We start from the raw sequence: 21,743 nt of genomic DNA, 5'->3' as shown, positions 1-21,743 counted from the left end.
TTCATATCACTACAGATCTCTACTGCTGCTAGCAATCTAGAAATCATTTGTTTTAAAGTTGATTCATTTATGATTATAAAATACAGAATGAGATATTTGGAGAAGAAATCGTGTAATATTAAATGCATCCCTCACAGAGGAATGGAAAATCCTAGATGTATATAAATATATATATGTGTGTGTGTGTGACCCTGGACCACAAACCTTAAAGGAACACGCCCACATTTTGGGAATTTAGCTTATTCACTGTATCTCCCAGAGTTAGATAAGTCCATACATACTTTTTCATCTCCGTGCGTGCCGTAAATCTGTCTGATGCACCTCCGCTAGCTTAGCTTAGCACAAAGACTGGAAGTGAATGGCTCCAGCTAGCATACTGCTCCCAATAAGTGGATGAAAAAGGTATGCATGGACTTATCTAACTCTGGAGGATACAGTGAATAAGCTAAATTCCCAAAACGTGGGAGTGTTCCTTTAAGGAGCATGGGTATATTTGTAGCAATAGCCAACAAAACAAATCGTATAGGTCAAAATTATAAATTTAGTTTTTATGACAAAAATCGCTAATATAGATATTAAAGGGATAGTTCACCCAAAAATGAAAATTCTGTCATCATTTACTCACTCTCGTTACAAATTTATATAAATGTATTTGTTTTGATGAACAAGAAGGAAGATATTTTGAGAAATCTATGTATCCAAAAAATTATTGAGCCCCATTCACTTCCACAGTATTCTTTTTTTATTATGGAAGTGAATGGGGCCCCTGATCGGTTTGGTTACAAACATTTCTCAAAATCTCTCTGTGTTATCATCAGAACAAATAAATTATACAGGTTTGCAACAACATGAGTGAGAAAATGAACCATCCCTTTAAATTATAAAAATGTAAAATCTTTTAAAGTAGAATTCGCTTTCAAATAAACGGGACTGGGTTTGATATCGTGAGAATTTTTTTTTAAGATTGGCTTTATTATGGTGTAGTTAGTAATCCCATTTAGTCCTTGACATTTTATTTTTGCAGCATAAAGCCAACAGATATGGTGACAGTGCATTAAATATGTATGGCCAATGTTTCGATCTCAGGAGATTCTTGCTTTTCACAGGCTCTTATCACACTACTTTTCTTCACAGCTAAATTTAAGGAAAGGATGTTCTGCAGATTTTCAGATGTTGCTTACGCACAACCTTGTGAAACCACGTCACAAGCCACTACTAACTGAGGGCTTGTGTGAAGCGTTCATGGTCAAAAAAATTAAGTAGGCAGTTACTGTAAGCTTTCTATTGCCATCAAGTGGTAAAGTACTGCAATGACACTGTTGTCCTAAATTAAATAAGCATTTCTGAAGAAACTCACTTTTATTGGTGTAAAGAAATATTTACATAGCATTGTCGCACACACTTTTTGCAGATAAGAAAGTTCCTTGAATGATTGGAGATCTAAAAATGCCATGTTTATTTCAAATCCCAGTGTCACCTATACATAAAAAAGTAACAAATCGAAGGTGCAAATAAGAGCTTTCCGAGCTGAAGTTTTGAACATTTGCATCTGGATAAAGCAGAAATCTCCCCCATACTCTCTACACATAAAATGATCGAATGTAATTGTTCGAAATTACACAAATAATAATAATAATAATAATAATAATAATACATCACACATTACATTTTTAACAACGCAGGAAGCCTACGGGGCCAATCAGAAAACAGATGGGATTATCCATGAAATTGTGCATTTTGAAAGCTGGGAGAACAGAAAATAAAAAGTCAACAGCCATACAGAGACACACCACCTTAAATAGTTTTAAAAGAGTATGTACTGCTACCACTGGTATAATTTCTTGAACGGTGTGGAAATTTTACTTTTGCCAATACATATAGCAAGCTTAAAAACATAAGACCGCCAGCAACCCAACACTGAGAGAGTTTGGTTGTCTGCAGTCAGAGCTTGCATGCATTGGCCGTCTCTACTGGTGATCAGTGTATAGCAGCTTTGACACCAAGACCTGTTAGAACCGGACTCAACTGAAACTCATTGGCAGCGAACAAACACAACTCTTACTGCCCGATTAAGATACAAAGTTCTTTAGTCATCCTCGTCGTCATCGTCGTCGTCGTCCTCCTCCTCTTCGTCATCTTCATCCTCATCGTCGTCATCATCAGCAGTAGCGGCCGCCTTGGGTTTGGATTTGGCAGATGACGCTGCTCCACTTCCTTTGCCTTTTCCTTTATAGTCCGCCATGTCCTGAGAAGTTAAATAAAAGTAAGTAATTCAGTTTCTCAAACATCAGATTGATGATCACTTTTTTAAAACCTTCCGTCACTAGAGCGGCCATATATAATACCCTGTTCATAATAATAGCGGTGCCCAATCTTGTTTTATCCAATATCTTTGTATAACAGGCCAGATTGATTTAAGTACATTAAGAGATGCTATTCTTCACCTTCTGATATTTGTCCTTCAGTTTGGTTGCCTTTGACTGGAAGGGTTCCTTCTCCGAATCAGAGAGATTGTTCCACATCTCACCAAGTCTCTTGGCTACATCTCCAATGCCCAGGTTCGGGTACTGGGCTTTGATACTGGGCCTCTTCTCTGAACAGAACAGGAAAAACCCTGACCTGAAAAGGCAAAGACAAATTAGAAACCATTTAAGGTCTACAGATTTGTTGCTTTTTAAGGGGCTGACAACATACGGTGGCCGCCTTGGAGCATTGGGGTCCTTCTTCTGTTTCCGACTCGTTTTTTTGTTTGACGGATTGTAGGTCATCATTTCTTGGTCGTAACGGGCCTTGTCCTGTTTGGCCATGTCATCAAATTTAGTCTTCTCTTTTGGCGACATGGTCTGGAAAAAATGGGATAAAATAAATACATTTTGCCATGAGTTCCAGCAATAAACACTTCTAAGAGAGTACGATCTACCTACTTTCCATCGCTCGGAGCATTTTTTGGAAAATTCGGAAAAGTTGACCGTGACGCCAGGGTTTTTCTTGTTGTGTTCTTCACGACACGTCTTCACAAAATAAGCATAGGCAGACATCTTGCCTTTGGGCTTTCCTGGCTCACCTTTCGCCATTATAATTGCAGCACTCGAATTTCACCACACCTGGTTACAGACAGGTAACAACCACATCAAAAACATTTTTATGAAAATCTATATGAATGTCATATCTGCATTACACAAGAAATAAAGTTAGCTAGCACTTAAAAGAAACTAGGCACTAATAAAACAACCCCAAACCATTGTTAAAGCACAAATCTTACAAAGGTCATACTTACATTTTACGTCATATCGCCATACACTTTTATTTATATTACGCATAATGTGCCTTCAAACACGGTTTATTCATCTTCCATTTAGTAAAGTGCAAAATGATGAGAGAAACTAGGCTTTATTTTTGACTTTGATGCTGTACAATATTGATAATTTCCGAAATATACTGTTATGGTTACGCTTGAACCAAATTTAAATGCGGTTATGCGTCGCGTGTAGTCTGTGAAGAGGCTCCGTTAATTAAAATGGCCTCTGTGACGAGGAACAATGACTTGCACACTCTTATCTCAAAACACTCTTAAAAAAACAAAGTTTCGCCTGTTTTTAAAGCTGTTCGTTAAATATAAATATGACTAAAATGTTTTTAAACTCGTGCACCATGAGTACCTGCCCGCCTTTGCAAAGTTATACCCAATTCGTAAATCTACTATTGCAAAAGCCCGGCTCATGAATGTTAAATGACACACGATGGTGTTCTCCAACGGATTGGTTGAAAAATATAGGGGCGTTACTGTGTACGTGAATTACACAAATCATACTAAAGCGATGGCTTGGCTCATACATATTAATTGTGTTACGCGACAGGACGCTACTGGAAACCGTAACGAGCTGCGTCACAGAGGCGATTAATATTCATGAGGCAATCCTTTCTCATAGTGGGATTTCTAAATTAGTGCAAAGCACAAACCCGTTTGTAACAAAGAAGGCAGAGTCAAACCAGTCATGACTGGCACTGACTGTCAACAGCGCTTTAACAGATCAATCTTTAACTAGCCAAACACACAGAACCATGTAAAGCTTATAAACGTTTCACAGCAAACGCAGCGATTGGTCACGACGAACTTCACGAAAGCCTTTAGGGCCATTTAACAGCCCGTGGTTTATTTTAAGCAAATTTTAACATCGCCAGCCATTTTAAATGCACGTTCGTCCCTCAACTTCGGCTTAACCGAAAGGTAGAATCACTTCACAATATAGTAATGATATTCAGACAAGCATTAAAAGAATTAACACACCACCTTGAACATTTCACTGTAAAAATAAAACGTATATGAGAGAAACGCGAATTATTATTTATTAATGTCCTATAAACGCACTAAATAAGATGTGCAATAATTAAAATAAAGTCGTTACGTAGAAAATCTATATTAATAAACATTTAAAACTATAGTGTTTCATAGATACCTTCTGATAGCGTTCGCCCTGTCGTCAATCTCCTCAGTCACACTAACGGCCTCGCGCTTCCTCTCTGTAAAGACCACACAGCCTCGCGCTAGCTCACTACGAGACCTGCCTGATTGGTCAGTCCCGGCACACGTTTAAAACAGCCTCCATAACTGTGGATTGGATAAAGCGTTTTGCATATCATACTTAGCTTGCCCCAATTGGTACAAAGCCCAAACCACGCCCCATTATTCGAAAACAAGGCGGGAATGGCTGTCAAAACAACAAAAGTTATGAAGGCCTACGAGGAACCACGTGTGAGCTTAGACACTGCATAATGATAGAAAGTACTACTGAGTGAATGCTGTAAAATAAAATTTACACGATAAATGCGGTTCCCTAAAAGAGAGATAAAGTAAAATTTCTAAAGTACAATGAAATAAATGCTTTCTAGCCATGACTGTAGGAATATGTTAGAAACTGTTAGAAATATATTCAATAACTGTAACAGATTACTTTTTGCAAGATTAATAAAATTATTCTATATTATCTATTATTCTATAAATATTAATATTTATAAATACACAGCTCACATGCGTTGTATTTTTAACTCATATTTTGGAAAATAAACTGCTTTAAACAATGCTTTGCAGATGACGTGAACTAGTAACCAAAGGCATCATATATTTTTAAAGACATGTTATTGTTGAATAAAAATTTTTAATGTGCAACATACATTTTTATACAAAACTGATACAAATGTAAGCCCCAGCATAAGGGGCTTAAAACTAATGAGACATTTGTTCAATATAAATGTTATAAAAAATTATTAACTTGTAAATTAAAAGTAGTGATATTTATACACAAAATGTTTAAAAGAAAGCCTTCAAATATAAATAACTTTCAGTAATTCTTATAACATTATAATAATATGCATTTAAAATAAAAACGGTCTATTTAGTATTGAGAAATGATTTTTTTAGCCAACACAAACAACAATCCTAGCAATTGTTTAACTTGGCCAAAAACTTTTTTCTGTTTTTTAACAGACTCTGAAAACCAAATCAAACCATCAATCACAGTGCATTATTTCTAAATTAACATCTGATGAAATTCAACTACTTTTGCAGGCTTGTACGTAGAAATAGTGTAATATAACAAATACAAAGTGCTATTTTGAGATGTATTGTTTTGCAACAGTATGTAAGCATTGAGATAAAAAAAAATAAGTGAACACTGTCTTTATTTTCCTCTGACAACAGAGCTGGAATGAAATGCTGGATGTCCATTGTTTACCAAATCAATGAGGTGTATAATCAGACAGTTGTCTGCATGAGCTCATGCTCTGAGGAAGAGGAGAGAGATTGTGATGAAGCTCGTTTCAGCTTCTCCACTCTCTTCTGAAGCTCTGATCTTAGAATCAATAACTCTTTAAAACTCTGATGAACCGGAACCTAAGAGAGAGAGAAAGAGACAGTGGCATATTTAGGAAATATATGTAAATTAAATACAAAAATTATTAAACACTGAGAAATTCTTGTATAATATATAGTTATTAAATGTCAAGCATCCTTATAATCTCACCTGTGGTCTCATGTGAGGGTTCCAGCGTACGTAATAACTCACCCAAAGCTCCAGATGTCTTAAACTGGCTACTGGATACAAAACATGATGCTCATAGTTTACATACAGAGGGTTTGTGAAGTCTTCAACCTGACTGTTAACATATGACCACAGAGACACAGTCTTACTGTAAACCTCCTGCAAAAAACACAGCAAAGTTATTCAATATTACTTGTTATCCAATGATTTCGTCATGTTAAATATATGTCTGAGACATTGGATGTACTGTATAATATTTGAATTAGCACACAGTGGTGTCATCATGTTTGAAATAGAAATGTGGGATCTGTATGTATTGTTATCATTCATTTAAAAAAACTCAGGTGACTAAAAGTTTCCAGAACTACTAAGGTAAAGTTAAATACCTATAGCAATAAAAATGTAACAAAAACAGTGAAAATTGGATTATAAAATAATTTATTTTCATTTTTTTGATGATTAAATTATTTGATGCATAGACATGCATGTACGTACGCGTGGCAGGCATTGATATATGTATTCATTTTATTTTTTTCTCTTAATGTTTTATGTTTTAATAGACGGTTTTATCTGACGCACGTGCGCTGATGCGATACACGTCTGGATCCGAACTTTACTTCCGGTTTCGTTTTTTTTTTATGGTCTGACTAGTTGTAAATATCCAAATATCCTCCTTTGTGTTCAGTGAAACACAGAAATTCATACAGGTTTGGAACAACTTGAGAGTAAGCAATGACAGAATTTTCATTTTTGGATGAACGTTCCCATAAAGCACATAGAGAACTGCAGTTGTTCTTGCCTTTGAGACTCTCTCTTGCTCGCTGTTATAGAGAAACGTCCCAAACAGGCAGCTGTACAGGTGATCGAGAACAGTGATGAGAAACAACTCGTTGAATTCAAATGCAGAGGGGAACTAAAGAGAGAACAAAAGAATACAGTTTGACTGCCTGGCACATGTAACGTAATTAGAGACAGTTCAAGATACACAACTGCTTGAGTCAATGTCGCCATGTCGGTCTGGACGGGACAGGATGTTTAAGCAAATACAGCAATGCTATGAAACTTTGGGGCAGTCAACATACAAGTGCCTAAATGACACACAGGGGGACTCACCTGTCGGGTCATTTGCCAGACACAGTCTATGAATTGCACAAAGAGAGGAGAACGCTCAGAATTGGCATGATTCCCATCTCCATGTCCAACACGCTGAAAGATAGAAAGACAAAGGTAAAGAGACATTGTCTGTGGGCGGGGCTTCATCAGTGTGATGTCACATTAACACGAGAATCATAAAAGCATGTCTAATGAGATTTTATAGAGATTTAAAAAATGGGAGGGTAAATTTTTTACATTAATGGGTGGTTGTATTAACACAAAAGTGGATTTTGCATAATAGGTGCCTTTTAAATGCTTTCTGATTTGTTGTATCCACTGTAAAACAAAATATACTTAGGTAAATCAATTAATTATACACAAAATAATAAAGTAGATAATCAGCATCAAGATTTTTTTGCCATGTACATGTTTTTTGGTTTTTCCAACACTAATGCAATTCTCTGCATTCAAGCGTACTTTAGCCTAGAGTACATTTAAACTGGGCAGGGACGGTGTCAACTGACCCAGACCTTGTGATGAGATGGGACTTCTAAGCTAATACTTATTAGACTCACACATAAAATTTCAACCCTACCCCTTTGAATTTTAACAAACGATCAGCCTTTACTGACCGAGGCAAAGCGATGTCCGAAGCTCAGCCACTCTTTCTCCAGCAGCACTTGGAAACCCCTGAGCGATCGATAGTGACCATCAAGCATAAGCATGGCCAGAGAGGTGAGCTGAGCCGTGCGGTCCCATCCATCACTGCAGTGGACCACCACAGACGTCTTTCCAGACTCGATTCGGTCTGCGATACGTACGGCGCCTGCCAGCAAGAGCTTAACAGAAAACGTTTCAGTAAGTATCACGATTTAAAGAACTAGGTAATGTTAGGACTGCATTCTCACCCTGATGTATTCCAGCCAGTGTGTGGAGTCCACAGATGAGAACCAGTGTTGTTGGTCGATTGCAGGGTACACCACTTCTTTAAGCTTCCTCAGGGATTCTCTCATCACGTGAATGTTGGGGATCTCCAGAAAGTTTAGCTCCACGTTTATGTAGAAGCTCTCATTCTCGTATCCTCCGTCTTTGGCCTTTAAAAGAGGAGGCAGTCAACAATGTATGTGCTGTATCCAGTTGCTCTCGGTTAAAGGTGCATTATGTAACTTGTGTAAGAATCTCTTGACAAAAATGCAATATATTATACATAACTAAATGATCAGTCGTGTATACAGACCTTAAAAAATGAACTGTATTGTTTTTATTACCTTATAATGAACTGTTTTTATCTACTGTATATGCAACATGAGTCCTCTTACATGGAAGTCGCCATTTTGCACTGCCATATTTCTACAGTAGCCCTGAATAGACAAACTGCTCTACAGAGTGCGTTTCATCACCATGTTGTCTCAGAGGATGACATGTTTGACCTTTAGTGGCTGCTGTAGCTTCTCTATGCATTTCGAAGGAAGGGGTGAGCTGTGCACTGAGCCATTGGTTGTAATTCACAGTCTCACCACTAGATGCTGCTAGAAATTTTCACAGTAGACCTTTAAAGGTGCGTTCACACCAGACGTGGAAGAGGCGGCAAGCCCGAGTGTTTTACATGTTAAGTCAATGCAAAGACGCAAAAAGGCATCCTGCGCCATGGTAAGCGCAAATGGCGCAGCGAGAATTGAGCGTTGCCGCTTGATCCGAGCGAGTTGAAAAATCTGAACTTTGGCGGATTTTCACACAACGTTAACCAATCAGGAGCTTGCTCTAGCAGTGACGTGATTACAGAAAGCGAGTGGAGGCAGAAAAACAACAATGAGCTACACGAGCCATCTTCATACTTTTACAGTAATTAAAAGGATCTTGTTTGGAATCAGGAGGTCGAACAATCTGGTAAGTTTACTCAATTTGACCTATATGAGCCCCTCCTATGCTGCAAATTTATATGTGAATGTCTCAAATTACTAGAATTTTATGCGCAAATTATGCGAGTAAACTCAAACTGTTTAAGCGTCCAACGCACAGTAAAAGATTCAGTTTAACATGGTAGTTGCAGTTTTGGGACATGGTTTTTATTGCTGATTGACCAGCTATCATATTCCTAAATCCAGTTTGAGCACCTTATACTGGTATGATGATCAGCAGCAAATAACAAGTTTGGACCAGTTACTATCTTAAAATGGATTTTCTAGCAAAGATTTAGTGAGACCATCTCAGTCAATCCATCACAACAAGTCGAAATATTAGTGTTCTCTTATTCAAAATGCATGTAGGCCAGTATACACAATGCTGTGTTGTTATTAGTAAATCAAACATGATTTGACATGCTAGCATTTCAGGAATATCTATTACACATCTATCATTTCCATTGTAAACTCAACCTCCAAAAATGTACAAGCCTTATCTTGTCCTCAGTTTAAAGCTTGAGTCATTCATTAACATTGGTACTGTATATTACAGCATATTATTATAACAAAACATCTATATGTGACCTGGATCACAAAACCACATATGGGTATATTTGTAGCAACATCCAACAACACATATGGGTCAAAATTATCTATATTTTTAATGCATTAAATCATTAGAATATTAAGTAAAAACAATTTTTGTAAATTTCCTACCGTAAATATATATAAAACATTTGTATAATTAATATTATGTGTTGCTAAGGATCTCATTTGGACATTTAATCAAAAAAAGGTTTTTTGCAACTTCAGATTCAAGATTTTTAAAGAGTTATATCTCGACCAAATTGCAAAATCAAATATCCTAACAAAACCTACACCAACGGTAAGATTTTTTATTCAGCTTTTATATTATTTAAAAAAAATTGACTTACGACTATGTTTTGGTGGTCCAGGGTCACATATTATGTTTATTTAAATCCCATTTCTTACTTTGTTGGTGTCAGCCACAGTGCTCTGTCGAGCATCATATATACAGAGCTTATGAGATTGGGCATTGGCGTCAAGTATTGTCTGCAGGTAGCGCTCATCCTCTCTGCAGCGACGGTCTGAGGGTCCCACCTGTGGCTGACCACAGCGAACTATAGCAGCCTGACTCTCGGGATGAATCCAGGACAGCACCTAACACAATAATCAGAATAATTATCATATTGTAATGCAAGGGCTGGCCATGGACACTCATTGTTATAGCATGCAAAAACAGCAAAGAAACAAGAAGTAATGTGAAAATGCAGAGCATAATGTATCCCCATGCCAAGATTAATAACTATATATATTTATGTGCTATTGAAGGCTTTATTCTGATTGGTTGATGTTTCACAGGTGTTGGTTATTTTTCTGTAAAATACACACCAAACCGGTCAAATGTCTTAAAATAGCCACCAGAGCAATGTTTGTGGTGACCGTGGTATAAGCGAATAATTGATTGGTCCTTTACATTTTTTTTTATTAATGCACATCCGCGGTGCATCATGCCGCATTACCACTTTGGGCGTGCATTGTTTTTGAATAATTAATGGCACATCGTCAATTATTCCTTACATTAACAACAGATTGGTTACATAAATGTACACAATAGGACAAAATAAGGAGACTCACAGGGAAACGGCGTTTGGCTCTAAAGGCTGCAACTCTCTTCAGCTCGTCCTCTGTGACGTTTGAAGGTACGACCAGAAGTGCTGGGTACGTCTCACACACTTCATGATTGCTGTTGACTTTACTGATAATCCAGCTCTCATTCGGCAAACCCTGACAAATAATTTAAAGAAATAACATATTTACATTTCCTAAGAATTGCAAAATGTGCATTCCTAATATTCTGTCTGTTTATGCACATAATCAGAATTTTATTTTGATAAACATGTTTTAATTTTGTGCTACACAAAATAAATGAGTTTACAATATACAAAGTGATATTATAAATTGCATAGAATTTATGTACCAGTCAGGGATCTTACTGGTGTATAACATAAAAATATATATGACCAAATCGACATCCCTTATATAAATCTAAATGAGTATCTATTGTCTGTGAGGGGAAATGTGATGGATTTTACCTGTCTCTTGTACTCAGAGACTGGGTCATAGATCTTCCAGCCATCTTCTGGAAATTTCTCTCGATATTTAAATGCAAAGAGAGGCTAAGAGCAAAGAGAATTCATATTTAAACATGCCAAAATATTTGACATAATACGTACAGTGCTGTGAAATATAGCACGTCAGTGTGATTCCTCTTACCAGGTTGTGGGACAAAGGAAAAGCATACTTTGACAGTATTTCAAACACCTCCAAATTACTCTGTCCTTCTTTTCTGTAAGCAAACCTGGGGTTCCTCAAGTCCTAAAAAAGGAAGTAAATAAGTAAAACATGTGCATAAAAAGAAGTGTACGGTAATATGAGAGACAGGAGAGCAGAAAAAATGCTTTGAGATCTTTTGCCTTGCAGACGATCTCAAGTCCGTGATTGTTTTCTCCATGACTCTGAACAGCGATGGACTCAAGCCTGCTTACTGCTCCAAGATTTACATCCAACACAAAGGGAGGATCCTTTACACCAAACACAGCGTTAATAACAAACCAAAACATACATACAAAACATTTAATTGAATCGAAGGCTACGTTTACACAACAATGATGTAGAGAAAAGCGGAAAACATTTCCCTTTGCATTTATGAAAAATGTTCGCGTACACTCGACACTGCTGTTAAAAACTTTTCGTTTACACGGATTCGCAAAGGCAACTAAATACGCTGTATTACGTATAGTATGGCTATTTAAGTAAGGTAAGGAACATTAAATATTAAAATAAAATATTTTATTTGCTAATTTTTAACGAAGGCAGACGTTACCATTTACTTTAAGTGTTAAGATAAGACATCCAAACACACTTTTTGGTTGAATCATTTGTAAATATAATGTCAAATATGTTATTAAAAGATGTATTTATATTTAATTGTTGTGTAATAAATGATCAAAATGATTTGCAGCATCTGGGTTACCATGTGTTACTAGTTTTGTGCGGTTGTTATCTGGGAATAGCAAACTTGCAAATGTTGCATCTGACCAATCAGAATCAAGCATTAAAACGAGCCGTGTAATAAGTACAAACAATGATGACAGCTAAAGCCTTGTGCAATTGTGTATAGACGTATGATGAGGTAGATTCAGTCAAAATCTTGTAGACTTTGTTGGAGAAGCTTCAATAAACTCTGTAGTTCCCGTCAGACACCATTGTCGTTTTGGTTTTACTCGTGCATATCCAAACTGAAATAACCATGCACATGTCATCCTTATCACAGTTGCATTTACGTAGTTTACAAGGAAACCCGTTTGTGGTTTTTCAGGACCTCAAAATGTCGTTGTTGTGTAATCAAACAGCCAAGCTGCATAAAACTTTGTTAAATTCATTGTCGTGTAAACGGCCCCTAATAAGGTACAAAAGCCAGCTGACGTATTTCATAGCTGTGACCAAATTTGCATACTTCTCTTGTGCATTTTCATCAATAAAGTCTGCACTTGCGTATGCACAGTAGTGCTGGGCAAAGATTAATCGTGATTATTTGCAAACAAAATAAAAGTGATTTTTTGCATAAAATATGTGTGTGTACTTTATGTAATTATTATGTATATTTAACCACACACACATACATATATTCATTTCAGAATTTTTTAAAATGTAAATATCATACAGAATATATACAAATATCAATAAATATATACCACACACACACATGTATTATGCAAAAAAAAAAAATCACTTTTATTTTGTATGCGAATAATCGTGATTTATCTTTGCCCAGCACTACTATATCATAAAAGTTGTCCATTTATATACTAAAAATAGCAATGGCACCCTCCACCTCATAAGTCGACCAAGAATTACATCACAAGGGGTTGTGGGTAATATTAGCCAAAAAAAGTATGCAGTAAAAGTATGAAAGTATGCAAATTGTGACATAGCCCATCTCTTTAAAGGATAGCGCACCAAAAAATTCTAATTATTTTATCATTTTCTCATCCTCATGTTGTTTAAAGGCGCATTTCACGCGTAGAAACATTAATCTTTATTGAAAGTGTGTCATTTGTAGTCGAAATGTAACTAATGTAATTTGGTGCCTATTTGACAGAGAAAAGGGGTGTTTGTAGTCTCACCCCCTCAACAAAGATATTGCACTTCCTTCTTTCAATGATGCAAAATGATGATTTTTACATCATTGAAAGAAGGAAGTGCAACACTGAAATCTGTATTTCTCCTGTCTCAGCGGCAACTGAGGAAATGATGCATGACCATTCAAAAACATGACTGTATGCATTTCTTTTTTTACTGTTAAACACAAAAGAAGATATTTGAATAAATGATGCACACAGTTGATGGTACCCACTGAATTCCATCGTATTTGTTTTTTCCTACTATAGAAATCAATGGTTACAATCAGCTGTGTGCTTTTAGTCACTTATTAAAATATCTTATTTTGTTTCCATCAGAAAAAAATTCATACCCGTTTAAAACAACATGAGGATGAAAGAAGGGGACAGAAGTTTCATTTTTGGGTGAACTATCCCTTTAACCTTCACTGTCAAAAACAGAGGAGTGCGTTACCCGAGTCAAACTCTTGAAGAAGAGCTTGTAGTCAGTGATGGTTAAAGTTCCCCTCACAACACCAGAAAAAGGGCAGATATACATCACGTCTTTGGCTGTTAAAACACCAGAAAACATACAAAGTTGTCTACGGCTGAGATGCACAACAGAAGCCACCACTAAAGATTACAATCTAAAATGTCCTTATCAATGTATCATTACCAAAACTAAACTAACTAGTGCATAAATGAAAATCAATTAATGAAATTTAGGAAGAAACACATTTGATCTTATGACACAAAGCTGTGTTTTTCTGGTAGGATTGATTAAGGGGTTTGTTTGGTAAAGCAGTGGAAAGATATTAAAGTTTGAATGTGCCGAGTGTCTTACCAATAGCTTTGATAGATTCCCCAGGTACACATGGAGCTTCCTCCATCTGAGCCTGCTTATTTCCTTGTCTCAGTGCCTGTCAAAAGACAAACAAGATTTTTTATTTTTTTATTTTGCCCATATATATATATATATATATATATATATATATATATATATATATATATATGCCATTTAACATTATATGTTAACTACATGATTATATAAAGTCATTATGCTGTTAAAAATACATATTCTGTGTAAGCTGTAACTGTGAAAAGTATACAGATGTTTACAATAAAATGTTAACATGACCCAAAGATTAAGTTAGTACAATATTTACATTTTTAGAAGCCAAAATATTACCCTATCTGATTGTGGAAAACAAGTTAATCGTAACCTTAAATGATACTGGTGTAGAAATAAACTTCAGTGTCAGTCCCAACTTTTCATCAGTGATTATTAAACAACCTTGATGGATTTTAATGAAACTCTTTCAGTCTGATCATTTCTGAGCGCTTGGTTGCATGAAGGCCCACAACGTGCAGGAAGGAAATTCAGATGGGAATGGGTGGGGTTTGTGGATCTGTGGCTCCACCCACAGTGACTGAGCTGTTTGGCAGCATCATAGACACTGGGGAATGAAAGAATTCAGTCATTCTTTTAAAGCACAGCTTCGGGACAACGGCAGCACTGTTGACATCCAGCGGCTTGACCTTCACCCTGACAAAAGATCTTTGGAGATCTGTTCAGAATTATGCTAATAAAGCCTTGGAAAGATGACACGGGGTGGTGACATTTCATAGGGACATATGAGTCAGAAATGCATGCAAACTAATGCACTTACAATAAAAGCCTATATAAAACCTTTAATCAAAAGTATTCAAAATCTAAACTCAGCTATTAAAATAAAGCCCAGAAATGTAAAGGATGGAAGGATGAAATGTAACTCTCGATGCATTACTCTTTACAAAGAGCAAATCCCATGCACAATGATTACTTTATGACTGTAAAATATGACTCCTCTACATGGTACTTAAAAATGTTAGACAATTTTTACGGTTCAAACTACATAATAGTTCACAAGAATGCATGCAAGCGGTTTAGGAAAAATATGACCTTGGCATTTCTCCGGCATGCTGGATTGCAAGGCTTCTTTTGCACATTTCAAATTTATTTTTGCTTGTTTTTTACAAATGAAGAGGTGGTTATGAATACCACATTTTTATTTAATATCAAATATTTCACCTGTTGCTTTTATACTTTCACATGTTTTTGTGTATCAATCCAAAAAGTTTCATTAAAAAAAGGTGACCACTGTGTTTTTCTGGCAAGCTGAAATGCAAGACTTTATTCATACTTTTACAAATTAAAAGGTGGGGATAAATATCACATTTTTAAGTTGTAAATTTTTCTACGTATTCTTGATGTTTCTGTGTATCAGTGTTGGTTTCTATTCATGTACATAATCTATTGGATACACTCGAGCGTGCATTTTAAGGTACCGTATTTTCCGGACTAAAAGTCACACTTTTTTCATAGTTTGGTGGGTACTGGAACTTCTAGTCGGGTGCGACTTATATGCCAAAATATTTCATATGAACCAAGAGAAACCATTACCGTATACATCTGTGAGAGTCTGTTCTATGCTGCTCCTGTATTTATGTAATTCAATGGATTCAGTGATGGGGAATGACTTCGGGACCTTTTTGAACTTGATTTGGCTTGTCGTGTTAATTTAGCCTATTCAGCCTGGCAGGTATGTTCTGTATGCTATTGTGTATCGTGTAAATAACTTTTTATGTTACTTTAACATGTATGGACACCTATTCAGCCTGCTGTTCTGTGCTATTGTTTAGTTGAATAACTTGCCTTTCCAGATTTAATATCTGTTCTTCGGCTTGGATTTTGTAAAATCATTTTCTAAATAAATGCAACATATAGTATAGTCCGACTTATATATGTTTTTGACTGATGCAACTTATACTCCAGAGCGAAAATACGGTAACCATGTCAAGAGTTACACACTATACACAGACACAGACACAGAAGAGACTTGCCGAAGGGGAGGCAGTCTGCTGAGGGTCAGTGTCCGAGAGAAATCCTTTAACTTCCACATCACAGTCCTGTACCAGAAAACACCACAACACCACAGAGATAGAGAGAAATAAAGAATGAGAAGGAAAACAGAGCAGAAACATTGCAGATTATGTAACTATACCAGCAGTAAAAAAAATTATGCGGGTGTAATAAAGTGATAGTGTCTAATAAAGGGGTCATTTTTATAAGAGATGCACTGATTGACCTGCCAGAGACCAGAATGGGCCGTAGCATAATGGCCCGGACCGGTCAGTCTCACAACATTCTGATAGCCAGTCCTTTTGTTGCCAGTTGCTCAAAAATAACGTCACAGCCACCCGACCCTTTATCCAACAGCTGCATTAATTTACGTGATCCGACCGTTTTACATAAACACAGCGACCTAAACCTCCCATGCCTACATTGATTCCATAGTAATTTTGTCTCACATCCATCGTTTGAACCATGTTGGTTCAACATAATAGATGAAGTCACGTAGGGGATTGAGTACTAATTAATCTGTAAAGATCAATTTAATGTCAGATCATTGCTGTAAATTGCATCTAAAGACTGATTTGTTGCCGTGTTTTAGTTCTCTGTTGTTTTATTTCAAAATATTTCATTAATTCGCAAGTTTACTTTTACGTCGCTCATCCCAGGGATTCCCCAGGGTCTTAAAGCTCATAGCTCTGCACACACGCACAGTTATTAAAAACAGCACTTTAATTCTCAAACTAAGGGAGCGTGCACACCAAAGTGTTTAAAGCGCCAGGCGACACCGACTTTGGTTGCTATGATTCTTCTGTTTTGTTTATGTTTGGGGGTTTTGTTTTATTTGGGGGTGGTGATGGTGCAGAGGATAAGACACACACCTTTGGTGTGAGAGACCTGGGTTCGAATCCACTGTGACACACCATTGTGTCCCTGAGCAAGACACTTAAAGCAACACCAAAGAGTTTTTTTTACCTTAAAATAACGCTTCCAAAACAGTTTCAGTCGTTCATCCACTCTAAACAGGGTGAACAGCACTTTCAAATTCGCTTTGCAGCCCTCTATCGGCCAAAACCGCACTAAAGAAGTTTCCAAATGTCGGGTAGTGGTCCTGTAGTTCGAGTGAAAACTACAAAAACTTGCTTTACGGCAGACCTACAATCCAATCAGAGCCAGCTATGCCTCAGTATTTATGACAGTGGGTAATGGACAATTACGCTTCTAACCTGTAGGGGGAGCAAAGAGCCAAAACTCTTTGGTGTTGCTTTAACCCCTTGTTGCTCCAGGGGTGTGCGACATCTGACATTTATTGCAATTGTAAGTCGCTTTGGATAAAAGCGTCAGCTAATTGAATAAGTAAGTAAGTAAGTTTATTAGTCGTTGATCAATGCGCCGGCTGGTTATGGTATTTGTCCCGCCCCTCCTCCACTGTGATTGGATGACCAAGTGAAAAGTGAGATTGATGAGCTGAGCGTTTCACTCAAAGTTTTTAGCTGAAGCATGATATTTTTCAACTCTCAGCATGGAAAAACAAAACATTAGTAATCACACTGCCACTTTCCGCGCCTGAGCCCAAGTGAACCACCTCTGCAAGCCAGCCAGGGCACGATTAACCAAACTGCGCAGGGCAAGGTACAGAGCGATCACACTAGTCAAACGGACCAGGCATTGGGGGTCTAAGGGGGTTTGGAAAGTGTGAATGTATCCATAATGTCAGTGAGCCTCACTGAGTTTAAGTGCATTTTTGATTTTATCATTCAAGGTTTTAAGAACTTTCCACTGTATTGTGTCCAATGTTTGATTTTTTTGGTCTTTACAGAGCGGACTGAGTAAATCATCAGTTCTCATGCTATCTCATAATATGACCCCTTTAATAAACAGAAACAGATAGTGCCCGAACCAGTCAGAAGTTCACCATGGATAACAGAGGAGTTGATCTCATTTATATTATAAGAAATCTAAATTATTTTTTTGTTTTATTCCAATGCTTGGCCTTAAAATCATCCAAACAGTTTTTGCATGTGTATATTAATGGGAATATAAAAAGACAGATAATACGGATAAAATTCATACGCAGTGATTTCATGATAAAATGTGATTTTCATGTGTTTACTCTTGAAGAGAGTTGGCCTGTATTACAAGCATTGGGTGGAGATTTTTTGGCAAAGCATGAATATAAAACCACAAACCTGTTTTGAATTAGTGAGCATTTACCCGTTTAATTTTGTCATATTGTTTACCTCTATATGAAGTTTCTGTACCACTGCTATATTCTACCTATCGTAGTAAATAAAAGTGGATAACTGGGTACACCAGGTCAAACACCTAAATACGTGTGTACGCAAATACAGTAAATGTCCATACCTTGTACTCTCTGGTGATCATATCTGAGCTGATGGCTCCTGAGATCTGACTCGACATTGTGGCTGCAATCAACTGTTTGCACCATTCAACATGAGCTCCTGTGGGACTTTAATACATGTGCAATAAGTGTTAGTAAACATCCGGTGTGCATCAAAAGTACACTTAGTTCTGAAAAAGGGAGAATTGTATCAATGCCTATGTGGTGTTTTACTGCATATGTACGCATATTTTTATACTGAGAGTGTTGTCGTTTTGTTGCGTGAAAATGTGTAGTTTGGCGCGTGTCTATCAATATACTGTATATGCGCCGTTATAGTTTGACGCGTCTTACAAGTCGATAAAACTTGTGTTATAACAGTGCTGTACATTCAAGTTAACAGTACAAAGTATGTTTACACTGTCGTATTTTGACGCCTCTCTATCAGTATACAGTAACGTATGTGCTGTTATCTGCACTGACCTGTCTGGAGTTTCAGCGCTTAACTGTACGGAGCTCGATCGCGTGTCCATCCTCTACTGTAACTGACAGAAGATCGATATCGCACTCTGCGGCGACTATGTCGCATATCCATCGAATATGCTGCTTCTTAAAGATCTCCCCCAAACTTTACGACTCTCCCACAAGCGAAATCACGAATCCTACAATGAAGGCTTTGCTCATAAATACCAATTAGATCTGAGCTCGCATCCATCCAATGACGACGGAAAGCTTATGCATATTTATTAGGGAACGCTGACGTTACGTGATTATCATCCAATAACATAGATGAACATGAATAGTAATCGTGAATATTAAAATACAGAAGTCACTCCCCTCTCGTATTTGCCACGCCAGCGCTGATAAAAACTACAAACTACATTACCCAAAAATCCATTATTTGTTATTTAAGAAAATAAAAAAGAAACATTACGAGTTAATTTTTGGTTTGTAAAAATTGTAAATTAAAACGCCCTAGATCTGTGTTACGTTTTTTAAGCTATCTAAATTAAGATCTCATCCACATTTTTTTTATCGTTGTTTAATTGTTTTTTATTCATATATTTGTTTAAAAAATTGTTGTACCATATTTTGATAAGTAATTCATTATTGTCTGTTTAATATTATTATTATTATTATTAAGAAATGTACACATCATGTAAATGACTTTTTTCATGTTTAAGTGCCCAATACTTCTATCAACCTAGAAAATGTAAAAAAGATCAACCCATTAACTTAGTTTTGGTAAACCATACTTTGCAAGCACGGGGAAAAATTGAAATTTGGCTCCCCTTGTGATGTCAGAAGGGGATCTTCTTATAATAATACTGCCCCTTATTCTGCAGTATCCAACCACAGCAATGCAATTTAGTGCAGAGAGGAAGAATAATTGACAGCACAATTGAGTTTCAATATGAACAAACCAGCATTATTGCGATCAGTGTTTGCATTTCATCAGCTCATTTGCATTTAAAAGGACACACCCAAAACGGCACATTTTTGCTCACACCTACAAACATTTTAACATGTTATAATAAATTATCAATATGATATTTAGAGCAACAACTTCACATACGTACTCTGGGGACAACAAAGATTTATTTGACATATTAAAAAAGTCTTGTGCCATGTCCCCTTTAAAACTTTAAAACTAAAAGTTACCAAAATTGCAATACTGGAACATACAAAATACAGACGTTAGGATTTTTTAATAATATATTTAAGAAGACCGAAGTTAATGTAAGTCTTATCCATCAGTTAATTAACAACTTAACAGCAATCTCCAATTGACAATTCAACAAGCATATGTCACAGTAGTCACAGTCAATGCAAAGCTCTGCAGATTGTGTGTTTCCGTTTCTTCTGTAATCTTTACCGTTATGTACAGACACAAAATCTAAACTAACAAACATACTTTATTGTCTACTAAGGATGAGGAGAGGAGGGCAGTAGATGACTGGGAATGTGTACTGTCCACACGTCTTTATGGCCTCTAGAATACATAGGTTCATTGAGCCATCGTGGGTTCGAGAGTCGTGTAAGGTATTTCTGATTGAGCTCATTTAGGCAAGCAGCTTTCTCCAGCTCTCTCATCTCCTCGCATGCTACATCCTCAGAACAGAACCACGTCTCACCAACATCCACAAGACCTGCACATTTAAAAATAAAACCAAAGGTTAATACACAAAAACTACAGTGACAAGTAAACACATACACGCACACCTGAATATACCTGTGTATTGACACAACAGGAAAAAATATTACTATGGTATATGGTATTATATTTATACGTATTTTATAAAACTGATTCATCTATGTTAAATATTTGATGTCAGATATACAGATATTGTGATCATGGCCTTCAGTAAGTCCTACAGTTCATGACACCCCACACATCATAAACCTTTTTAAACATTTTTAGGAAAAAATGCAAAGCAGAATAACCAATTCTCACCCGCAATAACACCACGCCCAAACCTTTCTCCAGACTCCAGAAGTTTCTCTATTTGCACAGAATTCATTCCCAGTCTATCAGTCAGTATTTGTCTCCAGTCTTCCCCTTCCCAGTCCTTTTGAGCGATGTGCACCGCAAGAGTGCAGTTCTGCATCTCCGCCAAAAGGGGTCGCCAACGGGTCTCTATGGTTTTAATGCCATGCAACACAAAAGCAGCGTACGGCTGGCGAAATGATAAACATGCCACTTCTAAACTCATTCTGAAATAACTCTTAAACGTCTATTATATATTAAACACATAAAATAATCCGTTCGGTTTGCCGCAAGTACAGTACATGTCTACTACATTATAAGTGTGGTTTATCAAATATGGTATTAAATAGGCTACGACTGCTTTAATTTGCTACAGTTTCTGAAACATGAACGGTCAAAATGTCTTTCCTATACTCGTATAAGGCTGAATATCTTTTAAACACAGAAAAATATGCCCAAATGCAAAACGTTTCCTGTTTTCAACAAGTTCTGATAAAAGACGAGACGCTCTTATTAAATAAAGAGCAAATAAAAACAGCGGCACCTAGCGGTACAGCACAGTGAATAGGAAAGACACCGGGGCAAGTTGTCATACATGAAAGTTATCGCAATGTTTATATCTCAGCAATTGAAAATTTTAATTGTTTTCATAAATGTCCGATTTTTCAGGGGTGAGTTAACAAAAAGGTCATGTAAACCGTACCCATAATGTTACACTTGTGGTATGCCCATGTAAAAAGTAACTTTCAAATGTATAGGCTATATATATTTAATGTATATAATGTGGCCACAAAAAGTATTTG

At 36.7% G+C, this 21,743-nt stretch overlaps 3 protein-coding genes across 4 annotated transcripts; all 3 read right to left on the bottom strand.

The window, feature by feature from the left end:
* Positions 1-1,340: 1,340 nt before the first annotated feature.
* On the bottom strand, positions 1,341-4,612 carry hmgb3b (high mobility group box 3b). The gene is made up of 5 exons (XM_065287292.1): positions 4,458-4,612; positions 2,925-3,104; positions 2,695-2,843; positions 2,445-2,619; positions 1,341-2,245 (listed from the first exon to the last, which is right to left on the bottom strand). Exons 2-5 carry the CDS (start codon positions 3,072-3,074, stop codon positions 2,087-2,089), a joined length of 633 nt encoding a protein of 210 aa, XP_065143364.1. The 5' UTR covers positions 3,075-3,104; positions 4,458-4,612; the 3' UTR covers positions 1,341-2,086.
* A 527-nt stretch (positions 4,613-5,139) lies between these two features.
* On the bottom strand, positions 5,140-19,142 carry mtmr1b (myotubularin related protein 1b). Of its 2 annotated transcripts, XM_065287290.2 has the most exons (16): positions 18,936-19,142; positions 18,476-18,581; positions 16,102-16,167; positions 14,063-14,138; positions 13,694-13,788; positions 11,533-11,640; positions 11,333-11,434; positions 11,152-11,235; positions 10,694-10,843; positions 10,028-10,216; positions 8,042-8,227; positions 7,766-7,972; positions 7,152-7,244; positions 6,838-6,951; positions 6,021-6,197; positions 5,140-5,890 (listed from the first exon to the last, which is right to left on the bottom strand). In XM_065287290.2, the coding sequence occupies exons 1-16, from the start codon at positions 18,983-18,985 to the stop codon at positions 5,753-5,755; spliced, it is 1,941 nt and encodes a 646-aa protein (XP_065143362.1). In that variant the 5' UTR covers positions 18,986-19,142; the 3' UTR covers positions 5,140-5,752. The 2 variants fall into 2 exon arrangements, with proteins under 2 accessions (XP_065143362.1, XP_065143363.1); XM_065287291.2 differs by lacking the exon at positions 16,102-16,167 and having other exon boundaries at positions 5,141-5,890.
* Positions 19,143-20,154: 1,012 nt separating this feature from the next.
* Positions 20,155-21,668, bottom strand: LOC135776522 (protein EOLA1). The gene is made up of 2 exons (XM_065287289.2): positions 20,908-21,668; positions 20,155-20,602 (listed from the first exon to the last, which is right to left on the bottom strand). The coding sequence occupies exons 1-2, from the start codon at positions 21,164-21,166 to the stop codon at positions 20,379-20,381; spliced, it is 483 nt and encodes a 160-aa protein (XP_065143361.1). The 5' UTR covers positions 21,167-21,668; the 3' UTR covers positions 20,155-20,378.
* Positions 21,669-21,743: the final 75 nt, after the last annotated feature.

The sequence above is a fragment of the Paramisgurnus dabryanus genome, chromosome 18 (genome assembly GCF_030506205.2).
Source record: "Paramisgurnus dabryanus chromosome 18, PD_genome_1.1, whole genome shotgun sequence".
Taxonomy (NCBI): Eukaryota; Metazoa; Chordata; class Actinopteri; order Cypriniformes; family Cobitidae; genus Paramisgurnus; species Paramisgurnus dabryanus.
The sequence above is the reverse complement of the archived record's forward strand: the minus strand, read 5'-3'. Positions and strand labels throughout refer to the sequence as shown.

Coding starts and splice junctions, on each gene's coding strand:
- mtmr1b (XM_065287290.2), bottom strand. CDS start 18,985: ATGGACACGCGATCGAGCTCCGTACAGTTAAGCGCTGAAACTCCAGAC. Junction 8,228..10,027: donor CTGTGGCTGACACCAACAAA/GTAAGAAATGGG, acceptor CCTCTTTTAAAG/GCCAAAGACGGAGGATACGA. Junction 7,973..8,041: donor ACTGGCTGGAATACATCAGG/GTGAGAATGCAG, acceptor TTTTCTGTTAAG/CTCTTGCTGGCAGGCGCCGT.
- hmgb3b (XM_065287292.1), bottom strand. CDS start 3,074: ATGGCGAAAGGTGAGCCAGGAAAGCCCAAAGGCAAGATGTCTGCCTAT. Junction 2,844..2,924: donor AATGCTCCGAGCGATGGAAA/GTAGGTAGATCG, acceptor CATTTTTTCCAG/ACCATGTCGCCAAAAGAGAA. Junction 2,620..2,694: donor AATGCTCCAAGGCGGCCACC/GTATGTTGTCAG, acceptor TTGCCTTTTCAG/GTCAGGGTTTTTCCTGTTCT.
- LOC135776522 (XM_065287289.2), bottom strand. CDS start 21,166: ATGAGTTTAGAAGTGGCATGTTTATCATTTCGCCAGCCGTACGCTGCT. Junction 20,603..20,907: donor TGGGCGTGGTGTTATTGCGG/GTGAGAATTGGT, acceptor TTAAATGTGCAG/GTCTTGTGGATGTTGGTGAG.